The sequence below is a fragment of the Microcaecilia unicolor genome, chromosome 2 (assembly GCF_901765095.1).
Source record: "Microcaecilia unicolor chromosome 2, aMicUni1.1, whole genome shotgun sequence".
NCBI lineage: Eukaryota > Metazoa > Chordata > Amphibia > Gymnophiona > Siphonopidae > Microcaecilia > Microcaecilia unicolor.
Genome location: NC_044032.1, coordinates 349,583,492 through 349,604,275, shown reverse-complemented (window position 1 = coordinate 349,604,275; position 20,784 = coordinate 349,583,492). Strand labels below are relative to the sequence as shown.

Sequence of the window (20,784 nt, the reverse complement as noted above, 5' to 3'; positions counted from 1 at the left end):
CAGGCGTTAAGTGTGGTGTCATCTTTCTTTTTACTCCAAGCTCGTTCTAACCTTCTGACTTGTGTTTTGAGTTTTTTCAACTCTTCGTTGAACCATGGTGTTGAGTTCTTTCTGTGTGAGGTTCTTATTTGGGTTGGAGCAATGTTGTCTAGTGTAGATCTGCATCTGTCGTCCCATTCTAAGAGGAATTGGATTGTACCTGTTTTTATTGTCCATTCGTTATGGTAAATCTGTTGCCAAAATATTACCGGATCTAGTTTTCCTCTTGTGGTGTAAGTTTTCCGTTCTTGTTTATTCGGTGATCCTTTTGTTCGCCATTGGAGGGAGATGTTTGCTTTATAGTGGTCCGACCATGGTGGTCCATTTTGTGTCTGTTAGTATAAGGTTTGCATCGAGGTCAAAGTTGTATGTGATGTCTAGAGTGTGTCCTTTTCTGTGGGTAGGTTGTGTGTGTGTCCTACGAAGGTCCCATAATTGTAGGAACTCTTCGAATTCTTGGGTACTGGTTGAGTTGGGATCTTCTAGATTGATATCTCCTATTATGATGAGATTTGAGCTGGAGACACAAGTGTTTGAGATAAAGTCCATGAGGTATGTTTCGGATTTTTGCCAGTTGCCTGGTGGTCTATAGAGCAAGACTGCGGTAAGGTGTTCTTGCAGGTTTGAGTGATTAATTCTTACCGAGGCGATTTCAAGTTGCGGTAGAATAGATTCGGCTATTGTTGTGATGACAAACTCAGATTTGTATATAATTGCTATTCCTCCTCCTCTTTTTCCGTTTCTTGTCCAGTGGGTAATTTTGTATCCCAGTGGACATAGATCTAAGATTGTAGGGTCTTTAAGGTCATGAATCCAGGTTTCAGTGATGAATAGGAGGTCCAGATTGTCTGTGGTGATCCAATCTGTTATAGACTCTGTTTTATTTACCACTGATCTGGCATTTATGTATCCCATTTGGATTTGTCTGTAGGGTTCCATTTGAGATTTGGTTGTGTTGATTCTTATTATTTGTCTGGTTTCCTGGTATTTGGTTTTGTTGTGTCTTTTCTTCTTTTTCTGTTGGTTATTTCCGTATGTATTTGTTTTTAGTTTTAGTTGGTTGCTATTCAACTGGCAGTGGTGATTTTCACAGGATATCTTGGGGAGGTTGCAGGTTAGCTCCGAGCTTACACTGAAGTCGGTGATGTCATAGGTGTCAATATTGCAGAATGATTGGGAGTGCCATAACACAAATTACCCATCCTTAGATATAATAAAGGGAGAACTGTTCCAGAAGTTGGTGATGGAACCTATATGGGATGGGGCTATAGTGGACATAGTGCTTATGAAAGGGGAGAGTTTTTCTGATGTTATAAGTGGGGTGTGGCGGTGAACGTGAGCTGCCTGTGGTCTGTTCCGGAGTACTCCCTCTGACTCTTCCTGCCTGCTCTGACAGTTTCGTTACACTTCTGGATAGACAACTAATGCAGGGTCAGCTTCTCAATCTCAAGGAGAGTATTGGTGCTTTCGTAAGCAACTTACACTTTTTTGTTCAGGATGTATGAGGGCTGAATTGATTTTATGATATGTTAATTTGTTGCCCATGCCAGATAAATTGTTCTAGTAGTCCCACTAAACTGTAAAGGCTATTATAGAATACAAGACCAAATGTAATGATCTGGCATCCAGTGATCACCAGATGGTGTGGTTCATTAAGTCAGGAAGTTTGGTTTTCCCTGAGCCAAGACACATGTTGGCCTAAAATATCACAGCCATTTAGATAACCAGCGCTGAAATCAGGGATTGTGCAAGAGCAAGTATCCCAGCCAAGAAGGGATTTTACAAGCTTCCTCAAATTAACAAAAGTCTTTATTGTAGAAAGTGTATTTTAAAGCAGTAAAGCTATCTCAGTTTAAATTTGACAAGAAGTCAAAGTGCAGCATATTATCAGAATCTTTTAAAAACATTACAACTTTTCTTGTAAATACACAGCTAACTTTCCTAAAGTGCTATTTTATTTATTATTATTTATATATTTAGATTATGCTCACACCTTTTTCAGTAGTAGCTCAAGGTGAGTTACATTCAGGTGCTCTGGATATTTCTCTGTCCCAGGAGGGCTCATAATCTAAGTTTGTACCTGAGGCAATGGAGGGTTAAGTGACTTGCCCAAGATCACAAGGAGCAACAGTGGGATTTGAACCGGCCACCTCTGGATCGCAAGACTGGTGCTCTAACCACTATGCCACTCCTCCACTCTTTTAAATAGCAGATGTGTAAAGTGCTAAGGATAATAATTTCTGTTACAGTACTTTTGGACTTCAAAATGATCCTATCAAGTAAAAGATCAGATAAGTGTAGTAATAAAGTATTTACAGACAGCCAAGATTTAATCTATCCTTTTCCCTGGCAATTCTGTCTACTAGCCCTTGACAGAGGTGACAGCCTTCAACCATCACAGCTTCTCAAATTTACAACCTCCATGTATAAAAGTTACACTGCTGAGGTTCTTCTTCAAGGAGCTGTGCTCCACAGCCTTAGATAACCAGGCAGGCTTCCTAGGACAGCTGTGAAGGGGAGGATAAGGGTTTTGAACAGATGGAAGTGGAGGAGGGAGAAGGAAGGAGGCTCAAGAGCCGAGGGAGACAGAGCAGAGCCTTACCTTTAATCATTCCTCAGAGAGAGAGAGAGAGAGAGAGAAAGAGAAGGGAAAAGGTAGTACCCCCTAGAAAATAGAGGTGGGAGAAGGACTACATTTCCCAGCATCCCCGGGGAAAACCCTGGTATAGGGATTATTGGCCCCAGCATTCCCCGGGAGAAGGCTCTGACAAGGCAAGGGAGGGACACCTGGAACATAATCAAGTAAGAGAGGAACAGCCGCCCAGAGTGGAGGAGAATGAGCCCATGGACTGGCAGGCTGCTGGAGAGAAGGAGCAGGAGGCAGGCTCTGAGGAACCCATGGACTTTTCTGCCTGGGCTCATGCCTTGAAAGCTAAACTGAAAAACCAGGTGAACTCTTGGTGTCAGAGCTGGGCTGAAAGTGGAAAGGGGAAAGGTCATGTGGGAGGAGGGTCAGTGAAGTAATAGAGTGACCCAGAAAGGGGGGGATCTTTTCCTCTTTCCCAAAGGAGTTCAGGCTGTGTTCTTTGAAGAGACTGTGTATCTGAATTGAGTGCTAAGGCATTGAGCACTGTGGATTTTGAACTGTTGGGAAAACAAACCTTCTTTTGTGTGGGGGAGGGGAAAGTAAGCTACAGTGTTTTTTTTTTCCTTTTGGGGGGCTGAGGCCCACAGAACTGTGTGTTTGGAACTGTTTGCAGAAACCCCGTGGGGGTGGACAAGATACAGGGCTTCTTTTTGGGGTGTGAAGTTGGACTACAGAGGAACCTATCTGTGGGGACTGTTAATTTGGCTCCAACTGATTTGTGCAGCAGCTGAAAGGGGGACATGGTTGTGTTTCTGCTGTACCTGGGGCCATGAGAGAAGAATAGGAGCAACTGTTTTTGAAGGGCTGCAGGATTCCTTTTGAAAGTTACTGAACTGTGAAGCCCTGACAATAAAGGAGCTTGGTGACTTTTACCTTTTGGAGTTTATTTTCTTTGAGCCCTGCCCTGTGGACTGCAGGGGGCCGGGACGCAGAGTGGCCAGGGTGGAGGCAAGATCCCGAAGACCCTCGTGCGGAGGGCAGGATCTTTCACACAGCACAGCAGTGACTTTACCACCAACATTCTCTAAGGAGGTTATATTCCCAGAAACTGTCCAAAATTAGCTTATGATCCAAAATAAACCCTTCATACCAACAGGGTTCCATCTCAGGCAACTTAAACAAGTGCTGGGCTCCCTTCAAGGGGCGTAGCTACGGGTGGGCCTGGATGGGCCCAGGCCCACCCAGTTTTGTCTCAGGCCCATCCGGAGTCCCTCGCCATGCCTCCTCTCCTTGCCGTTTCGCCCTCTCCCAGCCCCACTATAGCGCCTGCATTTAATGCTATCGGCGCTGCCTTCTCCTCCTGCACTTCAGTCTCCGCCTCCCACCCCTGCGGCAGCGCTTGTAATTTGCTCGGTGCTGCCTGACAGCTGACAGATGCAGTGTGACGTCCTGCTCTGGGGCCTTCCCTCTGCCGTGCTGTTTCAACTTCATGTTTACGCAGGGCGGAACGCACGTGGCAGAGGGAAGGTCCCAGAGCAGGTCGTCGGCGCCTCGTCCGCGAGTTGATCAGGCTTTTTAATATATAGTTTTTGTTTAAATTACTTAGAAACTATTTTCTCTCATTCTTGTGTCATGCCATGGACAATGCGGCCCTCATACTCGAGCACGGGTTCAATAGAATCAATAGTGGGTAGTAATGGAGTATGAAAATGGCACCTTGACAGTGGTCCAGGGCATGAGAGAGGAACAAGGTAACCTTGGGCCATTCTCCATGAATAATTTAACAGGTACCAGATTTTTTTTTTCTAAAGGACCCTGGTAGTTCTTTGGCTTAGCGCCAATTGTGCGGTGAGTAGAGATGCTCCTGCTTTATGGCAGTATAATAAATCCAAGGGCACCGTGAATATGAAATACATAAAATGTAAGCAGCTCCCCTCCCCCTTCCGTGGCTAATTGAAGAATCTGAATGAAACAGATGTATCTGATATGCTGACTGTTAACTTCACTGCTGCTTAAGAGATTCAGTTTGAAATAAATTCATTGAACATTCTTCAGCTGGTCTCCCTTCAGCATCAAGCCTTGGTCAAACAAAGGGATTTGCTTAATGTGCAGGGCTCACCCTTCTTAAGCACATTTTTCTCTTTGGAATTAAAAATCAGACACTCTTTGTGCTTCAGCCTGATATGTTTGTGTGTAGGATGAACTAGAGGTGTTGAAGCTGTGCCTTTATCTGTTATCGCTGTTCATGCATCACCAACCTCAGGCAGACAGGCAATCGCCTGTATGATTGCAGCTGCTTTCCGTTTCCTCCCCTGCCCAAAACATACAAGAAATGGGATAAAATCACTATATTTAAATGGTGTTCCATGAACCAGGTATGTGGTTTGTGTTAATGCAGTAGAGCTGTTGCACAGACTGTTTACTTAGAAATCCATCATCAAGTGCACTCTAAGGCATTATTAAGGAGTATCCCAAGAAACACTACTCACACCTAGTGCCCACCCATATTAGCTCTGGGCCTGCCCAAAATGTCAGGTCTGGCTACGCCACTGCTCCCTTCCATGGGACAAGAACCCAAGAAACCAGGCTTTTCCTGCCAAAGCCTCAGTTTAGCTCCAAAGTATCCTATGACCTGCTTAACCAGGCTTAATAATAATATCAAGTCAGTTTTGCCCCTTTTATAACCACTGCCACACTGCTGACAGTTACTCAGACTGTCATGAGGAGCAGAGGACAACATGGTAATTCTCAAGGGGTTTCTCAGGTCTGAGAATATTTATGTCAGTACAGCCTGAAGACCTTGCCCCCTCATGTAGCAGATTACATCCTGATTTGTAAACAGAAAAAGAATCTAGAAGATGGACAGGGGATCCACTCAGAACCATTCTTCTAGTTTCAGACCTCTTCTCCATGCCTCCATCCCTAATCTCACATACAAATTCCACTCTCTTACAGCATACAACAAATACCACCTCACCATGGTTCTCCCAACTTTTCCCACCACATAACCCCCTTACCCACCTACCAGCTTGCACAACTCTTCCTCTCCCCAATGGCTGCACATGAGCTAAAGTGTCATACTGATCTGCTCTGTCTCATGTGGTTAAATGTGCCACACTCTAGCCCATGTAAAGGAGAGGATGATGTGACCAGAGCAGCTGCTGCACTGGCAACTGGATTGGGAATGGGAGAGATTCATGGGCCATGCCAATGCTTCTACCCCTTCACACCCACTCCTGTGTGCAGAACCTGACTGATTGGCATGAGCTAGATTTTGCAGAGTCACTGGCAACAAAGGGATCTGTTCATCTTCTTTGTAATCAAAAAGTACTTAAAAGTAAAATCTCCATCCTCTTTTTTTTGATGGTACAGGTTCAACTGCATTGATTTCTACAAGGGAGGAGGTCAAGCTTGCAAAATGAGAGCTGAAAAGTTATCTCCACCAAGATTGACCATAGAACACCACCCTCCAGGACCCACTGTACTGCTGATAAAACCTTCTAGGACAGTCAGGGTCTGCAGGAAAGGAGTGCTGCAATCTAGAGAAAACAGGTTAAGGCTTTAACAAACATCTGTGCTGCTTTTTTGAAATACATTAGAGAGTGAAGAATTTATAGGAAAATTTATTAAGTACAGTATAAAATTCAGACAGTAGCACTACACAGATTCTTAAATTATCTATTACAGAAGAAAAATGGTTTGAATTCTAACACCTCAGTGAATTACTAATGTTCATTTTTGAAAGGAGGTTCTGAGACTTAAAAAAAAGTACCTTTCAACAAAAAGACCACTTGTTAAAATTGGGGTGGTCAAAAGCTATGGCCTGTGAGCCGAACCAAAACCCTCTGGTACATTTTTTTTGACTTGCTCTTCATAACAAATTTATCACTCCATGGTTTTTCCTCCGACATTATCATTCATAGACCTAAATGTCCACCTTTTATAATAAGAAGATATTAGTGAGTTTGAGATTTAGCAATGTTGACAAGAGTAACCACCAGGAGCATTGATGCTTCATTATCTTACTAACTCTCGTTATTGTCTGCATGGCGTGAAGACTATGACCTGCGTCAGAGAAAGAAATTAAGGGCTAGGGTTCTTGCTTGCACTAAGACACTTGGGGGGAATGAGAATAATACACCTTCATTGTGAGGATTTAACATTTCAAGTACGCAAGCCCTAGACCACTTCTGGGGTCAGAGGATCCCTCTTGCTGCTCAGACTCAAGACCCCCATTGGCCCCCTAATCCAATCACGTCTCCCAATGTAGACATTGGGCCTAAAAGTTTCCAAACTTTATGGAAACCTTGTAAAAAATTCATTAATTCTTTGGAAAACTTATATAAGGAAAATTAGCTCCTGAAACATATTTTAATTACTAGATAAACTATTTTTTACATCTAGGAGTCTTGTGTAATAGGTTTAAGAGAAGAGCGTAACTTACCTTGAAGGTCAGGGTCAATCTTTTATTTAAATACCATATCCAAAAACCTCCTATGCTAAAAGAAAAGACAGGACCAACCATCCATGCTGTACTAGAGTTCTGATGGCACCACTATTTGCTATATAGATGTTTAACAGAATTGCAGCTAATACAAGGTTACCCATATTTAATACGAACATTCATCAATTACATAATGGTGGAAAAAGCAGTCAAGTTTCTGAAGAGCATCTCCACATGCAATATACTTACGTCTACAAAAGGAAGCACAGAAAAAACTATCAAACTATCAAGAGATGTCCGATGGCCCACCAAAATATTAGCAAATTCTTAAGTAAACCATTTAACTGGATGAAAAAAAAAGAGGTAATTTTTACTGCAATTAGCTTCATGGGTTAAAGTGATATACTCTGCTAAAACAGAGGAATTATGATAAGTTGACATTATACATTTAATTATTTCATAAAAATAATGTTACACAAGCATGTTCTCTTGCTGAACCACTAAAGATAGCTGATTTGAGTACTTGAAATTCACATATGTACCTTAATGCTGCAATCTGAGGAATTTATGACAGTATCTCTTAGCCAAAGTACTACATCTGGAGTCCACATGCCAATATTATGAGGAAGATCTGCCAAACAGCACTTCAAAACCTGAAACAAATTCAAATGCAACATATTTTACAATGTGCTTCACATTTTTATTGCTGTTCACTGCCTTGTTATCTACATATAAAATTATAGCAGATAATGAATATACACAGCATATCCAGTCTGCTCGTCCATTCCAACTTCTAAGCGCTATAACCCTTCCTCTCTCTCAGATACACTGTGTCCTATGCTTACTTGAATTTGGATGAAGCTCTCCTTTCCACCACTTCTGCTGGGAGGCTGTTCCACAAATCCACCACCCTTTCCATAAAGAAATATTTGCTTATTACTGAATACATCCCATTTACTTTTTTTTACCTTATACTCCTCATTCCAGAGTTAACACAATCAATTGCAATCAAAATGTTTAATCAAATGCTTAATCGCATAAAGTGTCTCCCTCACATTTTCACCTGTGTAGTGCAAAATATAGACTGCAGATGTAAATTCTCAAACCTAACATACTACACTTCAGTTACTAAACTGAAAATAAAATCATTTTTCTTACCTTTTGTATATGCCTTTCTATACTTGAACTGTTCCTTTCTATGCTTGAACTCTTTGTTGTCCGGTGATTTTATTTTTCTAATTATCTTATTCCCTGTCTCTGGTTCTGTTCCTCTCTCTGTGCTCTGAACCCTATTTTCAGGGCCTCCTCTCTCCTCACTATTCCTTTTCTCTCCTCCCCCTATAACATCTTTCACATTCAACTTTCTGCCATTTTTCTTCCTCCTTATATCTGTATTTTTCTATCCCTTCCCTTCATCCATGGGCACCATTTCCTTTGGTCTCTCCTCCCCTCCCCTCCATGGGCACCATCTCCTTCAGTCTCTCCTCCCACCCCGTGGGCACCATCTCCTCTCTTTCCCTTCCTATCTATGGGCAGCATCTCACCCATCTCTCTTCTCTTCCGTTCCTCTCTATGGCAGTGGCGTAGCTACGTGGGGCCTGAGGGGGCCGGGGCCCCCGCAGATTCACCCCAGGACCCCCCTCCCGGCGAACAAGCTGCAGGAGCTCCCAGGGGGAGGGGAAGTAAAATTGTGCTGATGGAGAGGAAGGGGAGGAATGAGATGCTACCTATAGAGAGGAATGGAAGAGAGATGGTGCCCATAGAGCAGGGGCGTAGCCAGCATTCCGTGGGAGAGGGGTCCAGAGCCCTGGGGGAGGGGGCACATTTTAGCCCTCCCCCCGGCGCCACCCCCCCACCGCCGACATTGCCGCCGCCCCCCCTCCCGCCGCGAACACGTAATTGTACGTGCAGGACGTCAGACTCAGAGAACAGTTCTGTTCTCTGAGTCTGACGTCCTGCACGTACAACATGCAGGACGTCAGCAAACAAATTGAACAGCAGGAAGCGACTAAGAAGAAGACGTCGGCTGGCGGGGAGTGGGATCCCCCGCCAGCAAAAGTAAAGGTAGGCTGCAGCGGCGGCGGGTTCGCGGCGGGAGGGGGGGCGGCGCCGGGGGGAGGGCTAAAATGTGCCCCCTCCCCCCGGGCTCTGGACCCCTCTCCCACAGAATGCTGGCTACGCCCCTGCTCTATGGGCACCATCTCTCTTCCATTCCTCTCTATAGGTAGCATCTCATTCCTCCCCTTCCTCTCCATCAGCACAATTTTACTTCCCCTCCCCCTGGGAGCTCCTGCAGCTTGTTCTCTCCTGTCCACCACACACTGCAGCCTTTTCTCTGCTGCCACCACACTTTCTGGCATCTCATCCCACCCCTGCTGCACGTGGCCCTGCAAACTTGCCTTGTACACAAGGTGGCATTAACCACATGCTACTCCGTTCCTCTTTGTAACTGGAGCCCTCCCTCTCTAGCACCTGACTCCTGTAGCAGGAAAAAGGAAGTTTCATCAGAGAGGGCGGGACGCTAGATAGGAAGGGCTCCAGTTACACAGAGGAGTGGAGCAGCGTGTGCTTAATGCCGCTGTGTGTATGTACAAGGCAAATTCGGAGAGTGGCTGGTGGGTGGGATAAAATGCCAGACAGCGGGGTGGCAGGAGATAAAAGGCTGCCGGTGTACAGCAGCGGGTAGGAGAGAACAAATTGTAAGAGCAACGGGGAGAAAGGGGGCAGTGGTAGGAAAGAGGAGCATGACGCGATTAATCGTGTTATAATTAATAGCGAAAGTTAAAAATGTTTTCTCCGAGGACAAGCAGGCTGCTTGTTCTCACGAATGGGTGACGTCCACGGCAGCCCCTCCAATCGGAGATCTTCACTAGCAACAGCGTTTGCTAGCCCTCGCGTGTGCATGCACGACCGTCAACCTGCCCGAACGCGCTCGTGTTCATCAGTCTTTTTTTTTCCGCGGCTCAGGACGGCTGTTTTTCGGTTAGTCTGTGCCCCAAGGAGACCCCTCGCGTCTTTTCGCCGTGTTCTTCTGTTCGGAAGTGTCCGGTTTTTGTCTTTTCTGTCATGTGTCTCTTAGTTTAAAAAAAAAAAAAAAACTTCCCTTATGTTGAGTTTTTCCCCGCAAGTTTCCTTTCGTTGTCGGGCATGGCTTTTTTCGCCACCCGTACGGGTTTTTTCTAACTTTTTTGGTGCCATTAGCCATCATCACGAATTTTGACTTCGCTGGCGTGATTTTTCCGCCCATCTCCTCGAAGCCTGCCAGCGGCTTCAAAAAGTGCACCCAGTGCAGCAGGACTATTTCCCTCACTGACAGGCACGTTTCGTGTCTTCAGTGTCTGGGGGCTGGTCATCGTCCCCAGGCCTGTACTCTCTTGCCTTCTCTTGAAGAAGCGGACTCAGACGGCGAGATTGGCCCAGTGGAATCTTTTGTTCAGGGCCTCGTCCGGTGCTTCGACGTCTTCGGTACCGAGGTCATCGTCAGGTGTGTCGACGTCTGCGGTATCCAGCTCTTCTGCCGGTGATCCAGCGTCTACGATACCGAGGTCATCAGTGGTATCGATGTCGCCAGAGGTTGCTTCGTCTTCCGGAGTGCGGGTGAGGGCTGTCCATTCCCCTGCTGGTGGTGGTGAGCCCTCGAGTAGGTCTCCGCCTGCTTCGAGGGCTCCTGCGGTACAGGGCCCCCCAGGATCGACCTCTTTCGGACACGGCCCACAGGAGACGTTTGGATTCGACTTCCTCCTCTTCGGTACCGGGAGGTACCGGTGACGTGCTTCGTGCGAAGGCAAAGAAGCATTGTCATCGGTCACTTTCCAGACGTGGTACCAAGAGCTCTGGGTCGCGGTGGCACCGGCACCCAAGCGTTGACATCAGGAGGACCGCTCACCCTCCATTCAGAAGGTGTCGATGCGCTCCCCTGTGGACAGCCCAGTACCGCCTCCGCGTCCTGGACAGATTTAAAGCTCGTCGCCGGTACCGGACTCCTTGCCTCTCTCGACAGCCACTCTGAACGAGAGCCTCAGGGCCATCCTTCCAGGGATCCTGGAAGAGCTGTTGCGCCCTTCTCCTCCGGTATCGGGGGTGCTTGCGCCGCCGGTACCGACGACTGAGGTGACGGCTGGGCCCTCGTCCGTGGTGAGGTCTCCCGTTCCGGTACCGCTTGCGGTACCAGCATCGGCTGCCTTCCAGGCGGACACCCCAACGACATCGATGGAGGGAGCACCATCGAAGCCGGTACGGGAGTCTTCCTCTCGACACTCTCACCGTGGTCATGTTCCTACGGAGTTGAGGTGGGCACGGCTTCGGACAGAAGTTCATGAACTGGTGTCAGACACCAATGGTGAGGCCTCGTGGGAGGCAGAGGAAGACATCAGATATTTCTCAGATGAGGAGTCTAACGGTCTTCCTTCTGATCCCACTCCCTCCCCTGAAAGACAGCTTTCTCCTCCCGAGAGTCTATCTTTCGCGGCCTTTGTCTGGGAAATGACTACGGCCATTCCCTTCCCTGTGGTTATGGAGGATGAGCCAAGGGCTGAAATGTTTGAGCTTTTGGATTATCCTTCGCCACCTAAGGAATCGTCCACAGTATCCATGCATCATGTCCTCAAGAAGACATTGCTGGCGAACTGGGCGAAGCCGCTAACTAATCCCCACATTCCCAAGATCGAATCCCAGTATCTGATCCATGGGGACCCGGAGTTGATGCGGACTCAGTTTTTTTTTTTGTTTTGTTACATTTGTACCCCGCGCTTTCCCACTCATGGCAGGCTCAATGCGGCTTACATGGGGCAATGGAGGGTTAAGTGACTTGCCCAGAGTCACAAGGAGCTGCCTGTGCCTGAAGTGGGAATCGAACTCAGTTCCTCAGTTCCCCAGGACCAAAGTCCACCACCCTAACCACTAGGCCACTCCTCATGACTCTGGTGTGGTGGATCTGGCCCTTAAGAAGGTCAAGAGTTCTAGAGAGTATGCTTCGGCGCCCCCAGGCAAAGGCTCTAGAACCTTGGATTCTTTTGTGAGGAAGGCCTACCATTCTTCAATGCTCATTTCCAAAATTCAGTCCTACCAGTTCTACACGAGCATTCATATGCGGAATGTGTGGCAGTTGGCGGATTTGGTGGACAAGCTCCCCTCTGAGCAAGCCAAGCCTTTTCAGCAGGTGGTCAGGCACTGAAGGCGTGTCGTAAATTCCTGGCTAGGGGTGTTTACGATACTTTTGATGTCGTGTCCAGGGCCGCTGCTCAAGGTGTGGTGATGCGCAGACTCTCATGGCTGCGTGCCTCAGACCTGGAGAATAGGCTCCAGCAGCGGATAGCGGATTCTCCTTGCCGAGGGGATAATATTTTTGGAGAAAAGGTCGAACAGGTGGTAGAACAGCTCCACCAGCGGGACACCGCTTTTGACAAATTCTCCCGTCGGACGCCTTCAGCATCTACCTCAACTGGTAGACGTTTTTATGGGGGAAGGTGGACTGTTACCTATTCTTCTAATAAGCGTAGGTACAATCCTCCCTCTCGCCAGCCTGTTGCCCAGGCCAAACCCCAGCGCGCGCCTCTACAGGCCCCTGCAGCTCCCCAGCAAAAGCAAGGGACGGGCTTTTGACTGGCTCCAGCAGAGCATAGCCGCAATCAAAGTGTCCGTGCTGGACGATCTACCGGTCGGGGGGAGGTTAAAATTTTTTCACCAAAGGTGGCCTCTCATAACCTCCGACCAGTGGGTTCTTCAAATAGTCCGGCTAGGATACTCCCTCAATTTGGTCACAAAGCCTCCAAATTGCCCTCCGGGAGCTCAGTCCTAAAGCTTCCAGCACAAGCAGGTACTTGCAGAGGAACTCTCCGCCCTTCTCAGCGCCAATGCGGTTGAGCCCGTGCCACCGGGGCAAGAAGGGCTGGGATTCTATTCCAGGTACTTCCTTGTGGAAAAGAAAACAGGGGGGATGCGTCCCATCCTAGACCTAAGGGCCCTGAACAAATATCTGGTCCAAGAAAAGTTCAGGATGCTTTCCCTGGGTACCCTTCTCTCCATGATTCAGGAAAACAATTGGCTATGCTCTCTGGACTTAAAGGATGCTTACACTCATATCCCGATACTGCCAGCTCACAGACGGTATCTTCGATTCCGTCTGGGAACACGGCACTTTCAGTATTGTGTGCTACCCTTTGGTCTCGCCTCAGTGCCCAGGATGTTCACAAAATACCTGGCTATCGTAGCAGTGTCTCTACGCAGACTGGGAGTGCACATGTTCCCTTACCTCGACGATTGACTGGTGAAGAACACCTCCAAGGCAGGAGCTCTACAGTCCATGCAGATGAACATTCAACTCCTGGAGTTACTAGGGTTTGTGATAAATTATCCAAAGTCCCACCTTCTTCCAGTTCAAAAACTCGAATTCATAGGAGCTCTGCTGGATTCTCAGACAGCTCGTGCCTACCTTCCAGAAGCGAGGGCCGACAATCTTCTGTCCCTCGTTTCTTGGGTGCGGGCGTCTCAGCAGATCACAGCTCGGCAGATGTTGAGATTGTTCGGCCACATGGCCTCCACAGTTCATGTGGCGGAGGAGTGGCCTAGTGGTTAGGGTGGTGGACTCTGGTCCTGGGGAACTGAGTTCGATTCCCACTTCAGGCACAGGCAGCTCCTTGTGACTCTGGGCAAGTCACTTAACCCTCAATTGCCCCAGGTACAAATAAGTACCTGTATACAATATGTAAGCCGCATTGAGCCTGCCATGAGTGAGAAAGCGCGGGGTACAAATGTAACAAAAATAAAATAAAATGTGACTCCCATGGCCCGTCTTCACATGAGATCAGCTCAATGGACCCTAGCTTCCAAGTGGTACCAAGCTGCTGGGGATCTAGAGGATGTAGTCCAGTTGCCCACCAGTTTTCTTCAATCCCTGCAGTGGTGGACAATTCGGTCCAACTTGACTCTGGGACGTCCCTTCCAAATTCCTCAGCCGCAAAAAGTGTTGATGACGGATGCGTCTCTCCTGGGATGGGGAGCTCATGTCGATGGGCTTCACACCCAAGGGAGTTGGTCCCTCCAGGAACAAGGTCTACAGATCAATCTCCTGGAGTTACGAGCGGTCTGGAACGCTCTAAGGGCTTTCAGGGATCGGCTGTCCCACCAAATTATTCAAATTCAGACAGACAACCAGGTTGCCATCTATTACATCAACAAGCAGGGGGGCACCGGATCTCGCCCTCTGTGTCAGGAGGCCGTCAGAATGTGGCTTTGGACTCGCCGATAAGGCATGTGTCTTCAGGCCACATATCTGGCAGGAGTAAACAACAGTCTGGCCGACAGGTTGAGCAGGATCATGCAACCTCACGAGTGGTCGCTCAATTCCAAAGTGGTACACAAGATCTTCCAAGCGTGGATCTCTTTGCTACCCGAGCCAACCACAAGGTCCCTCAGTTCTGTTCCAGACTTCAGGCCCACAGCAGACTAGCGTCCGATGCCTTTCTCCTGGATTGGGGGGAAGGCCTCCTGTATGCTTATCCTCCAATACCTTTGGTGGGAAAGACTTTGCTGAAACTCAGGCAAGACCGAAGCACGATGATTCTGATCGCTCCTTTCTGGCCGCGTCAGATCTGGTTCCCTCTTCTTCTGGAGTTGTCCTCCGAAGAACCGTAGAGATTGGAGTGTTTTCCTACCCTCATTACTCAGAACGAGGGGGCGCTTCTGCATCCCAACCTCCGGTCTCTGGCTCTCACGGCCTGGTTGTTGAGAGCGTAGATTTTGCCTCTTTGGGTCTCTCCATGGGTGTCTCCCGGGTCTTGCTTGCTTCCAGGAAAGATTCCACTAAAAAGAGTTACTTCTTTCTATGGCGGAGGTTTGCCGTCTGGTGTGACAGCAAGGCCCTAGATCCTCGCTCTTGTCCTACACAGACCCTGCTTGAATACCTTCTGCACTTGTCCGAGTCTGGTCTCAAGACCAACTCTGTAAGGGTTCACCTTAGTGCGATCAGTGCATACCATTACCGTGTGGAAGGTAAGCCGATCTCAGGACAGCCTTTAGTTGTTCGCTTCATGAGAGGTTTGCTTTTGTCAATGCCCCCCGTCAAACCTCCTACAGTGTCATGGCATCTCAATGTGGTTCTCACCCAGCTGATGAAACCTCCTTTTGAGCCACTGAATTCATGCCATCTGAAGTACTTGACCTGGAAGGTCATTTTCTTGGTGGCAGTTACTTCAGTTCGCAGAGTTAGTGAGCTTCAAGCCTTGGTAGCTCATGCTCCTTATACCAAATTTCATCATAACAGAGTAGTCCTCCGTACTCACCCTAGGTTCTTGCCGAAGGTGGTGTCGGAGTTCCATCTGAACCAGTCAATTGTCTTGCCAACATTCTTTCCTCGTCTTCATACCCGCCCTGCTGAACGCCAGCTGCAAACATTGGACTGCAAATGAGCATTGGCCTTCTATCTGGAGCGGCCAAAGCCCAACAGACAGTCCGCCCAATTGTTTGTTTCTTTTGATCCCAACAGGAGGGGAGTGGCTGTGGGGAAACGCACCATATCCAATTGGCTAGCAGATTGCATTTCCTTCGCTTACGCCCAGATTGGGCTGACTCTTGAGGGTCATGTCACGGCTCATAGCGTTAGAGCCATGGCGGTGTCAGTGGCCCACTTGAAGTCAGCCACTATTGAAGAGATTTGCAAGGCTGCGATGTGGTCTTCCGTCCACACATTCACATCTCATTACTGCCTTCAGCAGGATACCCGACGCGACAGTCGGTTCGGGCAGTCGGTGCTGCAGAATCTGTTCGGGGTTTAGAATCCAACTCCACCCCCCTAGGCCCATTTTTATTCTGTTCCAGGCTGCACTCTCAGTTAGTTTGATAAGTTTAGGTCAATCTCAGTTATGTCCTCGCCGTTGCGAGGCCCAATTGACCCTGTTTGTTGTTTTGAGTGAGCCTGGGGGCTAGGGATACCCCATTCGTGAGAACAAGCAGCCTGCTTGTCCTCGGAGAAAGCAAATGCTACATACCTGTAGAAGGTATTCTCCGAGGACAGCAGGCTGATTGTTCTCACCAACCCGCCCGCTTCCCCTTTGGAGTTGTGTCTTCCCTTGTCTATGTCTTTGCTATGTACTGGACTGACGAACACGAGCGCGTTCGGGCGGGAAGACGGTCGTGCATGTGCACATGAGGGCTAGCAAACGCTGTTGCTAGTGAAGATCTCCGATCGGAGGGGCTGCCGTGGACGTCACCCATTCGTGAGAATAATCAGCCTGCTGTCCTCGGAGAATACCTTCTACAGGGTATGTAGCATTCGCTAACTCGCTAATTATGTTAAATGAATGGCCTAATTTATATCTTTTTGAAGGTGTAATCTCCAGAACTGTACATACTCCAAATGGGAACTCACGAGAGACATATTTGAAGGCACTATTTACATCAATCTTTCTACTAGCTGTTCCTCTCCCTATGCACTCAAACATCCTCTGGTTTCTGCAGTCCCACCTTTTCTACTTGTTTGGCTACTCTTAAGATCCTAAGTTAGCAACTTAGTTTAAAATTATTCTTACAGCTCCACTTTAAGCAAGGTGGGATATAAAACATTTTAAAGTGAAATACTGACAAGCTTATTTTTCAGTAGATCTATGTGTAACAAATGCATTTGCACAACAAGTAAAACCAAGTTATTTGTCTGTAGCAGGTGTACTCTGTGAACAGCAGGACACCAGACCTGGGGAGGAAAAACTTCTATATCTTTAAAAAAAAACTTCTAGAATATTTTTGAGCATCCACCACAATTGTGCATTACTGTTAATGCTACATCACTAAAGGTTTGTCAAAGAAAAGATTAAAATATTTGCTAATTTCACAAAACTGTTGCTCTTATTCTCTATGGTTTGTCTAGATTTGATCATATTTCACCAGTACTCGTACTGGTTACCACTACAATATAGATTTTGATATAAAATTCTATTACTTGTGTTTAAAGTATTAAACGCAATATTTCACCAATTATTTCTGCTAGCTTGCATATACATCAACTCTCACAAACTCTACACTCCTCTTCAGCACATTTACTGGACGTTCCATCATTTCAATTGATCAGGCTGAGGAATATAGAATGATTTATTTATTTATTGCATTTGTATCCCACATTTTCCCACCTATTTGCAGGCTCAGTGTAGCTTACAATGTATCGTTCTTGGTAGATAAAGATTGGAAGATAACAGTTAGTGTTGCATACAGGCCATGAGTAACATAATCAAGAATATAAACAAGCGTTTATAATAAAGAAGACATTTCTGATATAGGTAAGGTGTCGGTGTGTTATAACTACATCTGCTGATATTTGTGGTATGCCTTGTTGAAGAGGTGGATCTTCAAGGATTTACGAAAGTTTGTTAGCTCCCAGATAGTTTTTAATTTGCGTGGTAGTGCGTTCCATAACTGTGTACTCAGGTAAGAAAAGTTTGATGCATGCATTAGTTTGTATTTGAGACCTTTACAGCTGGGGAAGTGAAGATTAAGGAATGTTCGGGATGATCTTTTAGCGTTTCTGGGTGGCAAGTCTACCAGGTCTGTCATGTAGGCTAGGGCATGTCCGTGAATTATTTTGTGAGTTAGACAGCATACTTTGAATGTGATACGCTCTTTGAGTGGAAGCCAGTGTAGTTGTTCCCTTAGGGGTATAGCACTTTCATATTTTGTTTTTCTGAATATAAGTCTGGCTGCGGTGTTCTGGGCGGTTTGGAGTTTCTTGATAATTTGCTCTTTGCATCCGACGTAAAGTGCATTGCAGTAATCTAGGTGACTAAGCACTAATGACTGTACCAGGTTGCGAAAGATGGTCCTTGGGAAGAAAGGTCTTACTCTTTTTAGTTTCACATTGAATGGAACATCTTCTTGGTTGTATTTTTCGCATGATTTTCAAGTGTGAGATGTCGATCAATGGTAACTCCAAGAATTTTCAGGGTGTCAGAGACAGGAAGGGACAAGTTTGGTGTGTTTATGTTGGTGAATTTACTCGTGTTATGTTGTGAGGTGATTATAAGGCATTGTGTTTTTTCTGCATTGAGTTTCAGCTGAAATGCATCTGCCCATGAATGCATAATATGGAAGCTTTGGTTTATGTCGTTGGTAATTTCCTTTAAATCATTTTTAAACGGGATGTAGATCGTTACGTCATCTGCGTATATATATGGATTGAGATTTTGGTTGGATAGTAGTTTGGCTAAAGGTGTCATTAGGTTGAAGAGGGTCAGCGAAAGAGGAGATCCTTGGGGGACTCCACATTCAGGTATCCATGTGGCTGAGGTATTCAAGTTAGATATCACTTGGTATGATCGTGTAAGTTAGGAAGCCTTTGACCCAATTGAGAACGCTGCCTCCAATTCCGAAGTATTCAAGGATGTGTAGTAGTATTCCATCATCAACCATATCGAAGGCACTGGACATGTCGAATTGTAGAAGAAGTATGTTTTTGCTGGTTGCGATCGCTTGTTTAAATTTTGACATGTTTCAGTGCTGTGGTTGGATCGGAATCCTGATTGGGAGTCATGGAGTACTAAGAATTTGTTTAAGTAGTTGGTGAGCTGTTTGGTCACCGTACCTCCGTTACTTTGGTTATCAGAGGAATAGATGCTACTGGACTGTAGTTAGTTAGGTCGCTTGTACTTTTCTTTGCACCTTTGGGTATTGGGGTGAGTAGAATATTTCCTTTATCCTTTGGGAAGAGTCCGTTTTGTAGCATGTAGTTCAGGTGTTCTGTGAGGTCAGATATGAATTGTTGAGGGGCCGTCTTTATTAGGTTATTAGGACATATGCCCAATTTACAGTGAGACTTGGCGAACCTTTTGACCATTTGAGAGATGGTATCATCCGATAGTGTATCGAAGTTGGTCCAGGTTCTGTCTGCTGGGTATTCACCTGGGTTTGGGTCTAGACAGTCAAGTAGTTTTGTGTAGTTGATGGTATTGGTAGGTATCTTGAGTTGTAATTTTATGATTTTCTCATTTAAGTATTTTGCAAGATCGTCTGCTGCTGGTGTGTTTGTGCTGTTAGAAGTCACCGATGTAGTATCTAGTAATTTGCTCACGAGATGGAAGAGTTTATGTGTGTCCTTGTAATCTGATCCAATTATAGTTTTGTAATATACTCTTTTACTTTGTCTTATGGTGTGTTTATATTTTCTTTGTAGTTGTTTCTAAGCGTTGAGTGTGGAGTCGTTTTTCTTTTTATTCCATGCTCGTTCTAGTCTTCTAACTTGTGTTTTTAGTTTTTTATGTAGGAGGACCAAAACTGTAGAGCAAACTACCACTTCAGATTTGAACAATTAGATCTATGCCTACCTTTAAAAAGATTTTAAAGACAATTCTTTTCCAACAAGCTTTTGGAACCAACCTTACAAATGATTAAGATTTAGGGGTATTTAGGTTTCTTGGCTTATTACCTCTGTTCAGGTATGGAACCTTTGGTTGTAATGTTTAGTTAATATATTTTAAATGTTGTTTTATATGATTATTGATGTCAGACTGTGATATGTTTTTGTTATTTTTATTAATTATGTATGTAATTTTGTAATCCGCTTAGAATTTTTGAGATAATGTAGAATATTTCTCAATAAACAATAATAAACATGGTCACCTCAGTTCCTAAACAGATTATTGAGAGGACAATTCCCAAGAGAGGGAATGGGTACACAAGGACTTGAATTCTGCTATCCATTGAGAACACCTTTTATGTGTCACTTGGTTTTCTCCGAGGACATGCAGGATGGTTTCAACAAAAAGTGGGAACGAAGAAAAGCATTGCTAAAGAGCAGATACCAAAATTTTGTAAAGTGCACAACTGATTGTTTCCTCTTTTCCTGTCTCAGGAATTTTTGATAGTAAGAAGCCATTTTGATTTTTTCACTTTTAAATGAAGGCAACCTGAAATTAAAGGAAAAAAATGCTTGAAGGGGATACAGATTCCAGAGAACAGATTGACCAGACTCACAACTGTGTCTGGAGTCTCTCTTCAAACAATGAGATGTGAATGTCTGAACCGAAGTCCATGTCCATAAATTGCCAAGTCCTAACTCCATAAATTGCCTCCCACACAGAATGATCTTGAATGAGCTACCAATGAAGCCGGACCTAAGCAAAGGAGATGCAGTCTGCTAACCAACTAGAGAGAATACCTCCCTTATGGAGAGACTAAAAATGTTAGGGCTCTTCAGCTTGGAGAGAAGAACTTGATAGGGGACATGAAAGAAATTTATAAAATCATGAGTGGCTTGGAATGGTTAAATAGGGAGGGCATTCCATGAAACTGCTGTTATTTGTGATTATTTTGCTACTATAGGATTTCCCGCGCTTCCTTTGAAGACATAAGAATGATTTTGTGATAGGATCGATATGACGTTATTGACTTATTTCTGATTTTATTGTGTTTGTTTTGTTAGCCGCCTAGAATGGTAGATAGTGTGGGCAAGGAATTTTTAAATTAATAAAGACTAGCAGAATGATAAACTATCAAAAGTTTTCATGTAGTGCATAATTAAGCTGTGGAATCTGTTGCCAAAAGTGGTCAAAGCAAACAATATAGCAAGATTCAAAAGAGGTTTGGACAAAGTTGAAATAATTAAAGAAAAAGTCAATAATGATTTAAGGGGTTTTTCTGGCCAATGATAGATTGGGGTCTATAGAATATAGCTCTAATTGAGCGTTTCATGGACTAGTCCGTAGGGGGCTGTATTACCACGGACATCTGAGGCCTT

The 20,784-nt window shown here is 45.6% G+C and overlaps 1 protein-coding gene across 7 annotated transcripts in view; it reads right to left on the bottom strand.

Moving 5' to 3' along the window:
- Positions 1 to 20,784, bottom strand: part of TDRD7 (tudor domain containing 7) — a 432,711-nt gene that overhangs the window by 47,676 nt on the left and 364,251 nt on the right. For all 7 annotated transcript variants that reach the window (XM_030194449.1, XM_030194446.1, XM_030194444.1 and 4 more), the window contains exon 14: positions 7,613 to 7,723. In XM_030194449.1, coding sequence (XP_030050309.1) covers positions 7,613 to 7,723 — 111 coding nt within the window. The remainder of the gene's footprint in view (positions 1 to 7,612; positions 7,724 to 20,784) is intronic.